At 44.3% G+C, this 17774-nt stretch overlaps 1 protein-coding gene across 1 annotated transcript in view; it reads right to left on the reverse strand.

Annotated features, from left to right (window-relative positions):
• The window catches only part of ABCA12 (ATP-binding cassette, sub-family A (ABC1), member 12), a 55326-nt gene that overhangs the window by 18443 nt on the left and 19109 nt on the right, over positions 1–17774 (reverse strand). The window contains exons 16-30 of the mRNA XM_010180364.1: positions 17371–17700; positions 16423–16492; positions 16186–16320; positions 15330–15485; positions 14389–14566; positions 12636–12854; positions 11800–11996; positions 11251–11411; positions 9397–9621; positions 7548–7686; positions 6398–6650; positions 5004–5090; positions 3687–3780; positions 1437–1564; positions 452–539 (exon numbers count right to left, since the gene is read on the reverse strand). Of these exons, the coding sequence (XP_010178666.1) occupies positions 452–539; positions 1437–1564; positions 3687–3780; positions 5004–5090; positions 6398–6650; positions 7548–7686; positions 9397–9621; positions 11251–11411; positions 11800–11996; positions 12636–12854; positions 14389–14566; positions 15330–15485; positions 16186–16320; positions 16423–16492; positions 17371–17700 (2460 nt within the window). The remainder of the gene's footprint in view (positions 1–451; positions 540–1436; positions 1565–3686; positions 3781–5003; positions 5091–6397; positions 6651–7547; positions 7687–9396; positions 9622–11250; positions 11412–11799; positions 11997–12635; positions 12855–14388; positions 14567–15329; positions 15486–16185; positions 16321–16422; positions 16493–17370; positions 17701–17774) is intronic.

Below are 17774 nucleotides of genomic sequence, written 5' to 3' on the forward strand. Positions count from 1 at the left end.
AGGTAGGTTTTGCAGTGAGACCACAGGATCTTGTCAACTCTAGCATTTCCCTACTACCTCAGATTTCAGCCTTGGTGCTTTTAATGCTGATGTGTTACAACATTTCCACTGAGCAGAAACAGAGAAGCGGGTATATCAGAATGCACCAGCCAGCCCTAGTTAAGACACATACATTCTCTCCTGAGATAAAGGTGCTACTAATTGATCTTTTCACCTCGGTATAATCAAATTACGACAACAGAAAAATTGTCTCCTGCTTACAAAAGAAGTCAGACCAATAAAGAAGAATGGGGAAGAGGAAAGCAAATGAACCCATGAACCCACCTCTCCCATGCCAAGCTGCAGATTTCAGAGGGCTTTGCTTTACTTTGTGAAATATCCCCGAATTTGACATCACATCTCCTGAGTCCCACACTTCCCATGCTAGGACAAGCAGATGGAGGTTAGTTACCTTAGTCAACGTTCTGTTGGGGGGCACTGGCCTGATATCAAACTGGAGATCTGGTGTCAAAGGCAGTCCAAAGCTCCAGCCACCATACCTGAATGAAAACCAAAGGGAAATGCATTGCCATCCTCACTCAAAAGCTTTAATACCTTTGTTTGGTTCGTGCTAGCATGCCACTGTCACCCCAATCAGTTCTGACTTGGCTTACCCCAGTAAGCAGCACGTGGCCAAGCCAGCACTGCTGCAGGAGCCCTTATTTGGGGGGGGAAAAGGGAAACAGGAATGTGGCAGCACTATCACAACACTGTGCTGAAAGCTTCCATTTGAGAAAGATTTTGGAGCCGTGTGGACTCTTAACCCACTTGCCTACCACACTGGGGTAAGATGACTGCTCCTTACCCAGAAGAGGAGCAGCTCAGTTTAAATCAATGGCAGATGAAGATATCCCTTGACAACCTTAACGGCAGGCTGTTTTTGCCCCAGGACATGCTGCGTGGCTGTGTTGCAGAGTCCAGACCCACTAACAGCTCTCACAGCCCCATGGTGCAAGAAAATGTCCAGCCTCTAACTTCACTGGAACGGATGCGCTTGTTTAAGTGAAGCACACGTTGAGACTCTTCAGAGAATCAAACTCGGAGGAAAGTCTCTCCCCAGGCTGTGTCAGATTTTCCTCTTTTTAAGCTTTTATGAGTCAGACAAAGGCTTGTCTGCAGATCCAGCCATCAACTTATCAGTCAATTGACATGCTATCCCTAGGCTATCTCTGCTATGATCAAGCAGAGCACTTGCATGAACCTTTAGCTTTAACTCCATGATTGCAGGACATTTTACTTCCTTTCACCAGATTTACACAGACCATCAGCAGAGAGCCACTTCTGCACCCCTGCTGCCCTGTCATCCAGCGACATATGTGTCAAGCCCAGTGGATATATGTGTAAAAGGCTGCTCCCAGCACAATCCAGAGGAGAGGGACTGGAGATTTGTGCTGTACCGTTTTTGCAGGAAGTCTTTGGTAGTCGCCAGAATGTAGGTCTCCACATTGTGCCCTGTAAGGTTATAAATTGTCCGTGTGGAGAAAGTCCTTCTGTGAGGGGGGGTGTAGTTCGTCTGTGGACATGTCTGAGCAGAGACAAATGAACAAAACTGTTAGCGTCTGTGTTTTAACTAAAAACGAGCATATTAGGACTATACTGAGAACAGGCAATGGCAACATTCCGGTCCTGGGACTGATTCCTACAGAAGCTGATGATTCACAAATCAGGGTGCAAAGACACATGGCATACATCCCTGCGTGCTGTCCTGAACGTATTTAGTGAGGTGCTTGGAAACAACCTTTGCTTAACTCTACACTTCAGTTCTACTGACATAGTGAGACCTTGAAATGTGCTTCATGCTATATAGGAAGATTTTTGCTGAATTAAGGCTGATCCTACTTAGCAGAGCATCAGAGTGACTGCACGGACAACAGCAGAGGGTAAAACAACTCACAGAGCAGAAAAATGCTGTGGTGGCCCCAAACTCTCATCTTGCATTTCACAGCAGCTACGCTCCACACTTTTACTTTACTGTCAGTCATTTGGAATATTTTCCAGAGCTTCAGAGAAACTTTGGATTAGCCCTGAATGTATATATTTTAACAAGTTGAGAGACAAAGTCACATCGACTGTTTCAGAAGGTTCAAGTGTCCTACCAGACAGCATGCACGCTACTTCCTTCAGCTCATCCATACCAAAACCCTTGGCGTCCCCTGTTGTGTAGCTGCTCATAACTTTGCATCAGAACAGCTTTCTTCATGCTAAGGAACACTTGCCTGTGCCTGCTAGAGGTGAGAATCAGCTTTGCACATTATCTGGACTTACCGGAGAAATTATGCCAATACTTTTAATGATGTGAAATTAAGTATACGTCCAGAAAACCACATAAAGTAGCTGCATTTTAAGGAATGACTAGGAACATTCAACTCAGTACATGCTTTATCTTACAAATGGCACCACACTACGCCTTGTGTCTGATCTCCTACTGAAAAAAAGCTGAAGACAAGTGAACAGCACTGAAGGGGCGAGAGCTCAACTCCAAACTGGACTGTAATAATATAACATCCTTGGGGCAGAATCTGCCTTTCCCCCTTATGCATGTAAAGACACCAAGCCCAGCAGTGCCCATATCTGGTTCTGTATGTACCATCACAATGCAAGTAACGAATATTATTAATCATCACTATTTATAACATGGAGCAAAGTAAACGCAGATGGACCTAGGCTTTGCATGAAACTAAATTCTGAAGAGCAAACAGCAATAATAGCTGTGCTTTCATGTAATGACAGTGCTTGTATAAAATGTAATTTTCCTCTTGAATACATGGTCACCTCTGCTAAATGGGACAATCATTCAACATTCAAAAACACTGTTAAACCTTTTCCCACCACAGGGAGCAAGAGAGACATTAGCATGTGAATCTTCTGAGGACGCTGTTTCCTTCCCTGTCCCCAAACTGGTGTAGACAGTGGTTATCCAGTGTACAGAACCAACAAGGCCAAAGAGAGACAGGAGGAATCTGAACACTGAGTTCCCCTTACTCTGGCAGGTGCACTCACCCCACTAAAGACCTGAGAAAGACCCAACACAAGCAGTGCTAAAGTTTCTGGCCCTGGTGGCGCCAGGACTGCCTCCCCCTCACAGCTCATGTCTGGTCCACATGGTGGGGGTCAAAGTTGGGAAAGTTGGGGTCCTCAGCCAACAGGGGCTGACACGACCATGGATTGACCACAGATCAGATTCGACCAGGGTATCAATGGGGCCCTGTTGGAGGACTCTTTGGAGTCGGTCCTCCTTGGAGCAGCAGGTCTGCAGTCGGGGACTCTCCCCTTGAGTTGGGACGCCACTTAAGGGAACTTCTCGAGATTGAGAGCCCTCCCTTTTTGGTGGTGAGTGAGTAAGTGCACATTTTGGATTGTTTGGCCAAAAACTTAAGAATTCTTAACTCAGCTGTGTCTGGTAATATTCCCAACCAGCACATTGAACCTGTATTTGTTAAATGTCAGTGTAACGTTGTTTTGATGAATGAAGTTTTGTCTGCTTTGTCAGTTGCAGATTAAAAGCCTGTTTGAGTTCATTATTTGTGTGCGTGTAGCCATTTTGGTGCAATTCCATGACACATACCTGCCCACAAAACCACTCTCAACCCACAAGACCCCCCAAATATCCACCCAAACCCCCTCACTTTTGGGTTTATTCAAATTACCTGTATGCCATCTGTGCAGTTGCAGGCAGAATACTTAGTCCTCTGGTTTCCACTGATAATCCACTGGCCAAGCATGTCCTCATTCAAACACTGCCTGAAAATGAACACATTGTCCTCTGAGGTTCTCTATGTTCAGGTGTGGAAACGATGCTAATTGCTGTCATGCTTAATGACAGCAAGGATGGCAGCGAGTCGCTTCAGCAGAAAAGCAGACCTTCTTGTCAGCGCTGGGTGCTTCAGGGAACATCCATCCTCCCACTGCTCTCTGTGCCTCTCGGCAGAGAGCCCTCACCATGCTCTCTCTGTGCCTGGATTTGTTCAGATGATTAGAAGAAATCCAGACACCACTTCATTCCCACAGCAGACAGCATAATGAGTTAACACACAAAGGCCAAAATCATCTTACAGTGCAGAAATAAGGGCTATTGTCACTGCAGTAACTAGGGAGTCCTGCCACAGACTGCATTGACTAGGCAGTCCTGTAAATACTGAGCGTAAATATTTGCCTGCAGATATGTGGCATGCATGAGCACATAAGTCTGCCCAGGATTTTACTACTGATTCCTTGAGGACCTATCTGCAGAGCCAAAAAAACAAAGAAACAAAGAAACAAGAAACAAACCAGCCCTCATGGCATAGCTTTTAGATACACATAAAATCTATGCTGGTAACTTTCTGGGTGGGATCAGTGTTATAATTGGGATTACTGGGAAGGTCAGTACTACTTCCCAAATACGAGAATAACTTGCTCTCATCCTGGTACCCTGCCACCACCAAAGCTGCTCTCTTACTACTCGTAATAATAAAGGAGTCCACTTGTGGTGGTGAATACTTCTTGAAGCAAGTAAAGTACACCAACGTCAAGGTCCTGGGACCGTGTGGAAGTCCCAGTCTCAGCTTTAAAGCACAGTATAGTTTCCTGTCTTCAAGAATATCCACAGTTCTGTGCTGGCAGATGCAAACCATCACCCCAAGCCACATGAGAGCCAGGCAGGCTCTCGGCAGGGCTAGGTTCTGGTTCACACCAGTCACAACCACACAGCTCCCTGCTCAGAACTGGCTTGAATCCCACCAGCTCAAATCTGTGGGCAGTGCAAGCTTGCACCTGCCTGCAAAAGGCCAGTTAGACATCTAACGAGCTGAAAGAGTCTGCAAGTCAATCTGAAGAGAGGCAGGAGACGTTTTTTTCTCTGTATGTGGCATCAATGTATTCTGCAGATGAGCAAAACCTGTTATTAAGGTCTAATGGCTAATAGTGTTATGTCAGTTCTCTTGCAGATTCAGAATTTAAATGGAAGAAAACCAAGAACTACTTACGAATTGCTTTCATTCATGCATGTGTTGTCTGTTCCAGGGAAAGCAAGCATTGCAGCAACTAAAGCATCTGTGCTTTCATTAAAATTCCTAAGATTTAACAAAGAGAAAAGAAAACAGGAAAATGTTCAAGGTACTTCCACTACCACTGACCAGAGGATAACCGTGTCTGTACAAAACAGGATTTATTGAAGATGTTAACTAAATTATTATTTGTGGTGCTAGCCCTGCAAACCACTTAAGTACAACCAGTACATGAGGACAGGCACACTGGTTTAAAAGGACTGCTCATTGCTTAGAGCTGCACAGCCACTCCTGTGCTCTGCTGCCTCCAGATCTAAGGAAGGTGCTCATGAACTTTTGGACAATCATGATTCTGTTCCTAGGGAAAAGGAATCTACCGCAATTTTTAGGCGGTACTTTCAGTCTTGTCTCAGTTGGCTCTCTCATTTGTGAAGTACGTTTGTTTCTGGTCATTCAAGAAGATGCTTCTTGCTTCTGACCCGGCTCACTACCAATAATCCTTCAAGAGAAGCATAGGACATTAGGAATGGAGGATCAGACATGCAGTTCTGGTTCATTCCCTCATCTAGCAGGACTGAAGTGGAAAAGCATGAGCAGTCCTGGGAAAGAATGCCTGAGAGTAGACATGCTTGCTTTAGAGCTAGATTTTATATTTCTGACTTAAAGCTGAGAACTACTGGAGAAAGACAGCAGTTCACATCATAAAATCAGAACGATACAATTTATAATCACTTTGGTAATAGCATTTTTAAGCACAATGAAATAATTCAGTGGTGACATCTTAATCACACTGAAAAAGTACATGTCCTTCAAGTGACTGTGTGCCTTGGACTAGTGGGGCCTAGGCAGGAGAGCACGTCCTGTACTGACAGAGAGGAGCAAAGCAAACACTTCATAAAATGTATATAACTTGATCCCAGAGTTGTAATGTTGGAGACAACTGATGTGGGGACCTCCATTTGGGGTTGGACTAGGTGATCTTAAAGGTCTCTTGCAACCCAATACATTCTATGATTCTATGATTTCATGCCAGAGGAAGAGTGTATATATGTGTATGTGTATATATATATATATGTATATAAAGAAAAACCCTATTGGACAGTGTGGCTGTCACAGGGCTGGAGGACTCCAATGGCAAACACAGATAACATTCCTCACATATTTCACAGTTAATTCCAACTTTCCAGCACTTCTAAAGCTTTCTGATTGCTGCTCTGAGCCAAGCTATCTCCCCCTAGAAATCCCTAACAAACAGGATTTCTACATGTTAGCTGAGTAACACTTTTCCACTGGGTCTGCTTAGAAATAATCCTGATGGTAAACTGGCTTTTTATAAACAAATGAGTGTAAGGATCACAGAGAACACGACTCACCCAAAGAAGTCTATCTGGTCAGATGTGCCATACAGAGAGGGGGAAAGAATCAGTTCGGGATATTCAGTCTCCTTAGTTCTCAGTGTCCCAAGTCCCATCGCAGCCATCACAAAGAGGACGGGGAGGACGACCTGAGCAATGAAGCCTCTGACATCTCGCCGGGTATGGTGGAATCTCTTAATGAACAAAGCTGATGTCTTCTTAAGCAGCAACGGCAAACCCTGCAGGCTTTTCGATCTAATCAGGAGCTGATCTGGGTACAAAAGAAGAACACGTTTTGTCATGGATTAGTATGTGTAAAATGCAGGGTTATAGTACCCTGGGAGTGTATTTAGCTTCCTGCACTCCTTTACAGATGGCAAATCAAGACAACTAAGTTGGAAGATAAGTCAGGGTTGGGACAGGACTTGGCTTTTGAGTCATAAGCTCATGTAACACTACTTTTTTTTTGTTTAATTTCAAACACATACATGTAGTGAATTCATTTTGAGATCCTGCAAGAGGAACACAGGCTTCCAGATGAAATAAGTTATCTACATCCTTTCTACCCAGCTGCAACTTACAAGGGAAACATTATTCTTTTATATTTGCAAACTGAAAATGTTCATAATTTAGAAAGCATGTCCTCACATAAATCGATAAAAGAATTCATTCTGAAACAAGAAAACAAGGCACAAAAGCCAATTGATCATTTGCAAGGACAGGGTCATGGTGTACTAAAAGCAAAGCCAAACCCTGTACAACCTATTCCTCTTTATGAAATATTAACCTTTATAACACAACATGAAGCAAATCCTTTTGAGTGCTTTCATTAGGGCTGACACACTTCTCTATGCATCTGAGTTACTGTTTACAGTAACATTTACAGTGCAGGACAGCTTTGAGAAGCAAGTATGAAAATATCTCAGTGTTGTTCCCTTATCTGTTTCCCTAACTATAAATGGTATATTCATAATTGAAAAGAAGTTTCTACTCTGTGAGAAGAGTTGCTCAACCAGGTATTTGCTCAGGAACAACAGGAATTTGTGATTCCTGGTTGGGTGAAATGTGGTTTTCAACAAAGAAAAAGGACAGGGAGCTCGAATCAGTCCATCTGTCACTGTTTGCATCTGCGACAAATCTGGAATAAAACCTGGAGGTAATTTAGTACCATCTCTTTCTGTGAACGTTTCCGTGCTCATGGACATTTCATCAGTGCCGATTTGACCACTGGCTCCAGGCAGCTGTTGAGGCAGTTCAGTATCTTCTTGCTGGTCCTTCCCTAGGTCTTTTGTCAGATTGAGAAACACCTATGGAGCAAGAAAATATGAAAGAAAATTGGTCCAAATGACTTCATTTACCAAAACAATAATCAGAAACCATCCTCCTACTTTGTAGCTCTAAGTGGCACAGTAATTGTGAATTACAATCCTCTTTCCTTTCCCTTCGTGCTCTGTGAGAGAAATTCACCCCTTTTCAGTACAAAATTGTTGTTGTCCAGCTCCTTGTCTTCTCCTAATGTCGCAGTGGAAAACTAAACCTTTGCAGCTGCCCCCTGGACTTACCTTGTCCTAATACCACTTGCTATGTGAGTACTGAGTGGGTGCAAACAAAGCTGCGTTACAGCTCTGGCCCTACATAACTGCACTCCCTCCATACACTCACAGTGAGCAGCGCGCAGGTGGTGCTCCCTGCATGGCACCAGTGGGGACACGAGAATGGTTGTTATGCCCCTGTACTAGGCACTGGTGAGGCCGCACCTCGAGTGCTGTGTTCAGTTCTGGGCCCCTCACGATAAGAAGGATGTTGAGATTCTGGAGCGTGTTCAGAGAAGAGCCACAAGGATGGGGAGGGCTCTGGAGAACAAGCCTGATGAGGAGCGGCTGAGGGAACTGGGCTTGTTTAGCCTGGAGAAGAGAAGGCTGAGGGGAGACCTCAGCACCACCTCCAACTGCCTCAAGGGAGGTTGTAGAGAGGTGGGTGCTGGTCTCTGCTCCCAGGTGATGGGGGATAGAACAAGGGGAAACGGCACCAAGCTGTGCCAAGGGAGGTTCAGGTTAGAGATAAGGAGGAAGTTCTTTACTGAGAGGGTCGTCAGAAGCTGGAACAGGCTGCCCAGGGAGGTGGTGGAGTCACCATCCCTGGATGTGTTTAAAGAGCGGGTAGACGAGGTACTTAAGGATATGGTTTAGGGGGTAGACAGGAGCGGTTGGACGTGATGATCTCAGAGGTCTTTTCCAACTGAGCGATTCTGTGATTGTGTGCTTCTGGGATATTTTCCCCTCTAGCCTCTGACAACCCCAGCTGCCAGCAGTGCTGGGAGTGTGCGCAGTTGTGGCACCCAAGCTGTGCATGGTACACACTATATAACTCATTCTTGCTGCTTTAGGAAAATGCCCTAAAAGCAAGTAGCAATTTCTGAGCACAAAGGTAACAATCCCCCTCCCTCCTTTCTGCAAAACAAAGGTCATCACTGCTCATCATTTAAAGTTGCTTTTTGTTTCTGACGCGACTAAATGTTTGTTTTTATTTGACCAGAGGTTTCCCATGGAAAGGTGGCTGTGTTACTCTGAGATGCACCAGGTAACTCCCTTGCGCCATACAGCATCCACGCTGAAGTTTATCACTTAGATGGTTTGCTAACTCCCTCTCTGCTGACTGCATCTGTAGACAAACCCAGATTTGGGGAGACCAGGAGAACAGTTCAAAGAGAAAAACCTTATTGCCCTCTCTCCTTTGTCTAATGCCAGCATCTCATTTTCTGGGTAAAATGCCAAAAAGCCGTTGGCAAGGTGAGACAGCGAGACTTTGTGCATTAGTTTATGTATAGATTTGTGAATACATCTGCACGCTCATATGTGTGTAAGCGTAACACAGTGAACAACCAAACTACTTCTCCCCTTGCCTGCAACTCTTTCATCAACACATGCCACCATCCAGCCCAGAAAGCAGAGCTACACAGCGCTGTGAAGTTAATCTCCTAAACACTTCATTAAATCAGGCAAATCCTGAGCTCATACCTCCTCCACGGTTGTGTTTGAAATCCCATAGCAACCAAGGTGGAGATCACTCAAGCTGGTATCGAGGGCTCTGAGAAGCGCCTGGTAGGCCCCCGAGACTGTGGACTTGAAGGGTGGAAGCACGTATACGAGCTCTCCACCAATATCCTCCTTCAGGTAAGCCTCCGGGAGGTGGGACTGGATCAAGGAGGTCACTGCTGTGGTGTCACACTCTTCTATCATGTTCTGAAAAAAGAGAACACTCTGTGGTTACTGAAGGCTGCGAGGTCAAAATTCCTACCACAGGATTTAGCCCGGATCCTGTCCCATAGAATAATCAGTAGGTGATGTCGGTTCAGGGATGCAGCGTTTCAGTTTAAATACCAAAAGGAGATGAAAGTGGGTTTCTGGCCCTTGGAGAGGAAGTGTGGCACTCTGCCTGTGTTGGTCCATCCAAGATCTTGCTGGTCTCTACAGGGATGTTGAGCTTGGGCTGAATCGAGCACTTTGCATTAGCTAGAGAGTTTGTAGTAGAGCAGAGGCAAAGTCTAGCCACAGGGAACTGACACCTGAACTCCACTGCCAGCACAAATACAGTCTTTTCTCCATGAAAAATGGGGGCTTGCACATGAGTCTTTTTAAATTTTCTCTGTCTACACTGCCAGCAATTTGGAAGAGGGGCTGATCCCTTATGGTATCTGCAGCTTATTCTGTGTGCTGGGGCTACCAACAGCACTGTAACAAACGCTGTCAAGAGCAGAGCTCCCCCTTCCATGCAAGCAGAACACTTTGCCTCAGGCCAGATTCTAGCGGTAGACTCTTCCCATCTGCTCTATTTCTCTGAACTCCAGAATCCACACTCTGCACCCAGCCTTGCCTTTAACCCTCTGGGAGACCCTGTTGTTTTTCAACAAAGAAGAGCACTGACATTTTTGAGGGCCATGGCGACTGGTCCGGTGGCCCCACTGGAGAGTCCTCCCTCTACTTCGAGGGAAGCAGGGGCCACATGTTCTCTTTGCATCTCTCACCAAGAAGCAGTATGCTCATATACAGATCCTCAGTAGTTTTTTGGTGCTTCTACCGTCCTTGGATCTGCCACTCAGCTCCTGCTGATACAGCTGTAAGCACCTGCATCCCTGAGGAAGTTTTGGTGGCCCCCTCTCTCAGAGATGAAGATGCTGAGAGCTCTAGCTCAGCTCACAACCAGGCGAATCTGCCTCTGACCCCAGTGCCTGCTGTGGTGACCATGCTCACAGGACACAAAAGGAAGCTGAGGCCCAGCAGGAAGGGAGGTTAAAAGGTACTGCACTGTGCGCCTGGGATACAGGAGGTTCAAGTTCAGACGTCCCCCTGAGCACTGCAGGGCTGAAGCTAGGACTTCTGTGGGGAACTCTGCATATAGGCTGACTTTCTGAAGGAAACTTATTTACAAAAAAAAAAGGGAATTCCAAAATGGGACAGGCAGAGTGAGCCAGAGAGCAGACTGCACTGTAACCCCAGTGTCTCAATGGTTGAGGCACATGAAAAAATGATCTTACTGGCAGACCAAAGAAACAGTCTCAACATATTCTCAACATATTCTTAACATAGTCTCAACATATTCTTGAACCTGTGTGACCCAAGCCAAGGATTTCAACCCAAAACACATCTCACTTTCACCCAGGCATAAAACGGTCGCATAAAGAAGTTATTCCACTAAAGTGAAATTTTACTGGAACATCCATTCCACCGCAGGCATTGAAGACTGAGATGAACCTTCTGGGGAATGCTTCATTTCTGTGGAACACTCTGACTTCCCTCCTTCCTTCCTGTCGTATGACTGACTCAATTTCCCAACCAAGATGCTGAAAATTGAGGACTAACTTCGAGACAAACCTTCTTTTTTGTGAGAGTCAGGTGGTATCCATCACCAAATGTTTCCTTGAGGTAGAATGGTGAACCACAACATTTAAGTCCTCCATGCTCTAGGAAGGCGATTCGGTCACTCAGGACTTCTGCTTCATCCAAGTGATGTGTTGAGAGAATGATGGTCCTGCCTGCAAAACACAGAGCTTACGTCAGCCACCACAAAATAAACACACATGATTACATGGGACAGGTAAAAGCTATGTTGAATGGACGTGGAGTATCAAGTGAAAACTGTTAGCACTTTTTGGTAATTATTAGTGAAATTAGATGAAAGGCAACGTTAGAGAGAGGCTGAAAGTTACTATTTGTAAAATACGTATTATGGTAAAGTTACTTTTCAAATGACACTGCGAATTTACAGAAACCAAGCAGGATGCACCCAGAGGGTCTGTAAAATCCTAGTCTCCCACAGTTTGTTCTCTGTGGTCTCCAAAATCCACAGTTCAAAGCACAGTATTTGCAAAAGTGACATGAATCCCCTTTGCCACAGGGCAGTATCTCGTTTCATCACAATACCTTTTTTATTCTTGGAGATAATTTCCCAAATACTTCTCCGAGAGCATGGATCCACCCCCGTGGTTGGTTCATCAAGTATCACCACCCTTGATCCACCTAGGAGAGCAATAGCGATAGATAACTTCCTCTTCATCCCCCCGGACAGGGAGCCAGCTAGCTTGTGACGATGGCTGTACAGTCCAGTTTCCTTCAAAGTCCTTGAAAACAAAGAAAAAACAACCCCCAAAGGTTGTCATTCAGGTACCTTTTAAAAGCAGAGAATCTGAAAACACCCAAAAAACCCATAACTGCAAATGAAAAACTGCTCAAGTATGGACTGCTCTACTGAATGGTCACAGTGCAGAGAGATGATTCACTCTGTGGCTCAGTCACTGGGATTTTAATTTAAACAATTTTTTAGGATGTTTTCGAAGTTTCCGTCTGACAAGTCAAGGTTAAAGGCTCAACCTCATCAACTGAGAACACCAAGATCCAAACTCCCTGGGATGTTCTGGCTGCTTCACTTGTCCACAGAAACAAGAAAGCTGACATGTTGATTAAATATCTTTCTGGGGAAAACTATAAAGCAGTAAGGACTAGACCCGTAGGCTTATAAATTAATCTCCAAAGAATTGCCCCAGAAGCTTGTAAACACCCTGGGGAGAAGAGATGTTTTCCTACAGCCACAGATATAAACACTCAATATATTCTTCTAGTCAGACCAAGGTATTGTTTGAATTCTACACTGGGTCTGCAACAGTCCTCAACACCATTAGAGCTTTGCAGTGGCAATGGCACTACCACAGTATAATTTTGACAGCCCTCTTCTCGCTTCTCCAAGCCTGCTATGTGATTACCTCTTCACTTCTTGGTAGAGCTCCTCTTTACTCCAGTGAGGGACTTTAATGTACCCATAGAGCAGCAGGTGTTCCTTTGTGGTCAGGTAGTTAAAGAGCACGTTGTGCTGCATACACACCCCCATGTTCTTCCTGATAACTTCCTGGTCAGTCCTGATGTCTTTGCCATACACAAAGATAGTACCTGATGATGTAGGGAACAGCCCAGTCAAAATAGATCTGAAAGGGAAAAATAAATAGAAAAGGAAGTTAGAAAAAGGAGAAAGCCACAGGTAATTTTTTTCACATGGTCCTGTACGTATCATCACTTTCAAAGTTTCCTTGCATCTCCACCACACTCTTCCAGCCAAAGACCACCGACCACTGCTGCTTCTGCTGTTTGTCCATGCTTTGGCAGAGCAGTGGCAAATTAACATCAATCCCCCTCTGCCGGAATGTGAGGGCAAGTACCAAGCTCAGTCACTGAACTCCAACTACTTTTCACATGTCCTTCTATCTTCTTCAGCCTTCCCCTCCCTAAGTCAGACCATTGCATAGCCCATACATCAACACTCATGAATGCTCTTGGCTTCCAATTTAATCACTGGGAGTTCATATAATGCAGTAATTCTTCATTCTTCAAGATTTGTTTGCAGTATCCAAACAGCCTCATATTGCTAACCACAACTGAGATTGAAAACCACATCTTCATCTTACTAACCACGGGAGAGCATGGAAATCTGATTTTAGTGCCATTATTAACAAGAAATGGGGGAGGCCTTCCAGAAAAGATGCCTCACAGTGGGCAGCACTTTCATCTAGTCATAGCAAATAATGACCTACCTAGCAATACCCAACAGACCTGAGTCAAGCACCCGCTGCTCAGAGTAACCACAGGCACATTATTGGTCACTTTTGATGCTGTCCTGCAGAGACTAAAGGGAAAAGCTGCATCTCAGACTGCCCTTCACCTTCCCAGAGCTCCCTTCTCTCCTGGGCCTTTTAACTGTCATTAAAAAGGAAAGAAGTCAGCTGTGATCTTACTCAGGATTTGAAGCTTGCACTAAGTTTCAAGAAGTCATTGTACTTTTCTAGTACATCACCTCTGCTTACACTTTGCAAAGAGGATATGAGATGAATTGATAATAAGCTGAGATGGAGCACACACCTGTCTTATTGGTTTTGGCTCTTCTGAGACTTCTATTTGTCAGCTTAATGTTGCTTTCAGAGTGATGCACATATATATCAGTGGAGAAATCAAGTTCTGCAGGTCTGTTTTAGTGCTGTTATCTAACAAGTCAAATAATAATTTATAAATGGCAAGGCTGGAAGGGCTGAAAGGCCAATGTATTAATCCACTGCCATTCCAGCCCAGCCAACACATGAGTCTGTACGGCTAAAATATACCTTTATTAAGTTTTCTTGCTAATATCACTGCAGCTTTGGTGTGCATAAAAGCTACCCACAGCTTTCAGAACAATCTCACCCCAGGCACCAAAGTGTGATAGAGCAAAATGCTAGAACAGCAGCTGTGCTGTGTGTTACAGGTATCCTGCCAGATTAAAAATCATGTTCCCGAGCAGAAAAGAACCTTTAATTCTAATAGATGGAAGGACTGCTGAGGTCAACCACAAGCAAGATAAAACTACAAGAGATTTAGCCTAATAAAGCATGTTATCCAGTCTCCAAACACCTCACACCTCCACTTGCACTCTCATTCACCCAATCATGCCCCACAGTACAAAAAATAAAAGCAGCTTTAAAGGATACGTACATGGTCGTAGTTTTCCCAGCTCCATTGTGACCCAGCAGGGAAGTGATATTTCCTTCATAGAAATTGAGGCTGAGGTTGTCCACTGCAGCTTTGGATCCATAAATCTTCGTTATGCCACGGAGGGAGACACCCAAGGTGAGATCAGTGGGCTCTGGTTCCAGGTGAGGAGGAGGGGCACCTTTGAAAGGTCACAGGACAGTTACTGCACTGCAGCAGGTCTCTGCTGCTTTTTTCTCCTTAGAGATAAGCAGGACTTTTATAAACAAAATACAGCAAAAGTGGGCGCCCTTCAGCCAGGAATGTAGAGAATATTTCACAGGATCTGTATAATTTTGAGCTCCCCAGGATTTCTCCTTTTTAGTTCTGCAGCTTCTAATAACTCCTGACAATAAGCATTAATCACTTTGGAAAAGGTCTCATATTTAGATGTTTCGGAGCACCTAACGTAATTTGTACTAAGCAAGCATAGAAAATTAGAGGACATAAAACAAAACTACTGAGTTATTTTCAGTTTGGTAGATTCAACAAGCTTTTCTGTGTGATCTCGCAATATTTTACAGGCTAAATACTTAAAAAGATGAACAAAGAAGCACACACATCCCTTTTGCCAAGTGGAAACCCATATTTGCTTGTACAGACAAAAGTGTATTTCTGCACAGAGCATTGTAGATGGTGATATATGCATCTAATGTAACTGCTCTACTACAACATAGACAAATACGCATGTGAAAATCAGTACTGGATTTCCACACCAAATAGGAAGAACAAGTATAATTTAAAGACTGAATCTGCATTCACATAAGTAGCTACTTCCAGTTTTTCCTGTGCTACAAAATAAGGATCAAGAAAGAAATTCTTTGAGAATGGTGCCCCTTTACAAATTTGGCTTCATTTTCCTAAAATGTAAGTTAGTATCACTACCCCATCTAACATTCACCTACATATCTTATTGGTGAGGGTGGCTTCTTTCCTTAACATCAGCTTGGTGAAGAGAAGGCCTCTTCGTTTCTCGTTCCAGAAGGGGACGTAACTGTTGTATTCAAGCCAGTAAGATGGAAGCAATGGGAAATACCAGGGAGCAGCCATGCCGTATCTACCTGCAAGGAGAAGCGGAGTCTCATTCAGGCATCTGTTTCTGATGAAGCATCACTATTGGGGCACACTCAAAGTAGCAAAAATAAACTCCACAAAGATCTGGCCCCTCCCGGAGTGCTCAGGTACTACTGATACTTGGGAGAGAATCTGCCTGACACAATAGGGAGCATTCACTGATTTGTTATTCTGAGTAACTTCATAGCTGGAGGGCAGGAGTACTTTACATTTTCCACTGGGTAGATTTCAGTATGCCAGTGGACTGCTTCATTAGGTGGGGAAGAAATGCAAAAGACAAATGTACTGCCTCTTGCCCAAGGCAGGAATTACTTTTTGAAATCAAATGATGTAAGTGACACAACACGAAATCACTCAACTGACAAACGCAGGCTAACGTGCTCTGTTCTCATTTTTACCAAGCAGACCGCAAACGCATCCTTCCATGTCCTTGGCTTCAGCTTCTTCAGGAGACCCACCTACCCGTGTGAGAAGCAGAGGAACCCTAGTTCTTCCTTGTTCTGCTCTGTCTCAGTTTCATTCATACTCTCAGACATCTACAAAGCCATTCTCCCTTTGATCTAGAAACAGAGGCATCCTGTGCATGCAGACTGCCTTACTGCCTGAACCCTGGAATCAGCCAGTGTTGTATTCACGGTTTTCCAAAAGAGATGGTACAGCGCCAGTCTCGATCCTTTGTGTCCTTACCTGGGAAAACATTCCTTATATACCATCCCAGGATGAAGTAAATGAAAGAGTCTATCAGAATAAGCCAGCACATCCAGCCAAAGGAAGTGTTGTCTCCAATCATTGGGGACTTATACATGTTGTCCCACTGCAGACCTGCAGAAAGGAATTTAGAAAATACAAACAGAATCCCTATTAGTTAATGAAATATCACAAGCATGGGAGCTCAAAGCCTACTTTTGTCTACGACAAACATACCTATGCCCTGTGCCTCATATCGAGCAATGTATTGACTTGCATAACTGAACGCAGTCGGAGACAACAGACTCTGTGGAATAAGCAAAATGGAAAACAAAGAAGTTATGAATTAGTCTCAAAGAGAAATCAAGTCAGTCATCCAATCAGGTCTCGGTCCAGCAGACAGAAATGTGAGTGGCTTTTCTTTTTCCAACAGTCACAAGAAGCACTGGACTAGGCTTACGATGGGTAGTGCTTCTCGTGATGGGCTGTAATATCTCCTTAGAGCATGCCTTTCTTTTGCTTCCACACCCTGGATCCAAGTTCCTCCCTCATACAGGGCTTTAGTTTTAGGCTTTGGAAATACAGTAGCGCTCAAGAATTGCCTGCCATGTGGTTAATAATTTTATCATCTGCATTAATAGAAGTCCTTTCCTGAATTTGGTGACTCGGATTAAACAAGTCTGGCTTCTGCAACCTAATACCTATCCATTTCTACCCCTGGTAAGAAACAAGGCTTTACATCTATTTCCATGGCTAGGAATCTGAGATACATGAAACTAAAGGATAAGCAGAGCCAGCCCCCCTTCACAGCCCTGCTACCTAAATGCCTTACTGAGACACCCTCACTTTTCATGGCCATTGTAAGTAACCCGTTTTGCTTTGTAATTTAAAAGGGCAAAGTACAAAGCTCGCACTACTCTGATTCAGCTGGCAGGTAAGAACTCTCTAAAATTCCACAAGCAGTGCTTTCAGTCACTGGACACGGCTAATTCCAGGTCTCCTTCAAACAGGCCGTGGTCAACTCTGCCATCATGCTGTCCTACCTGCTAACACCCACTGGTGGAACTTAGAAAGGCACCAACTCTTGTATATTTGTGCCACAAGCCATAATAAGAGCTGAAGTTTTTTGCAGCTGAGCACCTGCTTCCACACACATGATCCCTGTTATTGAAAAGCAGAACTTACCAGCAGGCTTTTCACAGAGAAGCTCAAATGATTCTCGATGACAAACAACACGATGAAGGGGAAGAAGGTGAGGATGTACACGAGACTGCCCACCAAGGCTGCTATGTTGGTGTTATTGAAGAAAACACTGATGAAGTAGCTCATAGCTATGATGGACAGGCTGTAGTCCATAAGGTACAGGAACAGGAGCGTTATATTTGTTTTGGGGAGGATGTCACCCACTTTTAGAATAATGATGAGGAAGGTGACAGTAATTAGAAGGAAGATGGCGCACTCTATGAACCAGGCAATGAAATGGCTGCTGGCATTAACCCCCATCATTTTCATGTACTGCAGAGAGAGAAAGGTAAAAGAAAGAAAAAAATCACAAATGACAACTGTTTTATGTTATGAGATCTTCCTGC

This window comes from Mesitornis unicolor, unplaced genomic scaffold, assembly GCF_000695765.1.
Source record: "Mesitornis unicolor isolate BGI_N332 unplaced genomic scaffold, ASM69576v1 scaffold5150, whole genome shotgun sequence".
In the NCBI taxonomy this organism is placed as follows: Eukaryota; Metazoa; Chordata; class Aves; order Mesitornithiformes; family Mesitornithidae; genus Mesitornis; species Mesitornis unicolor.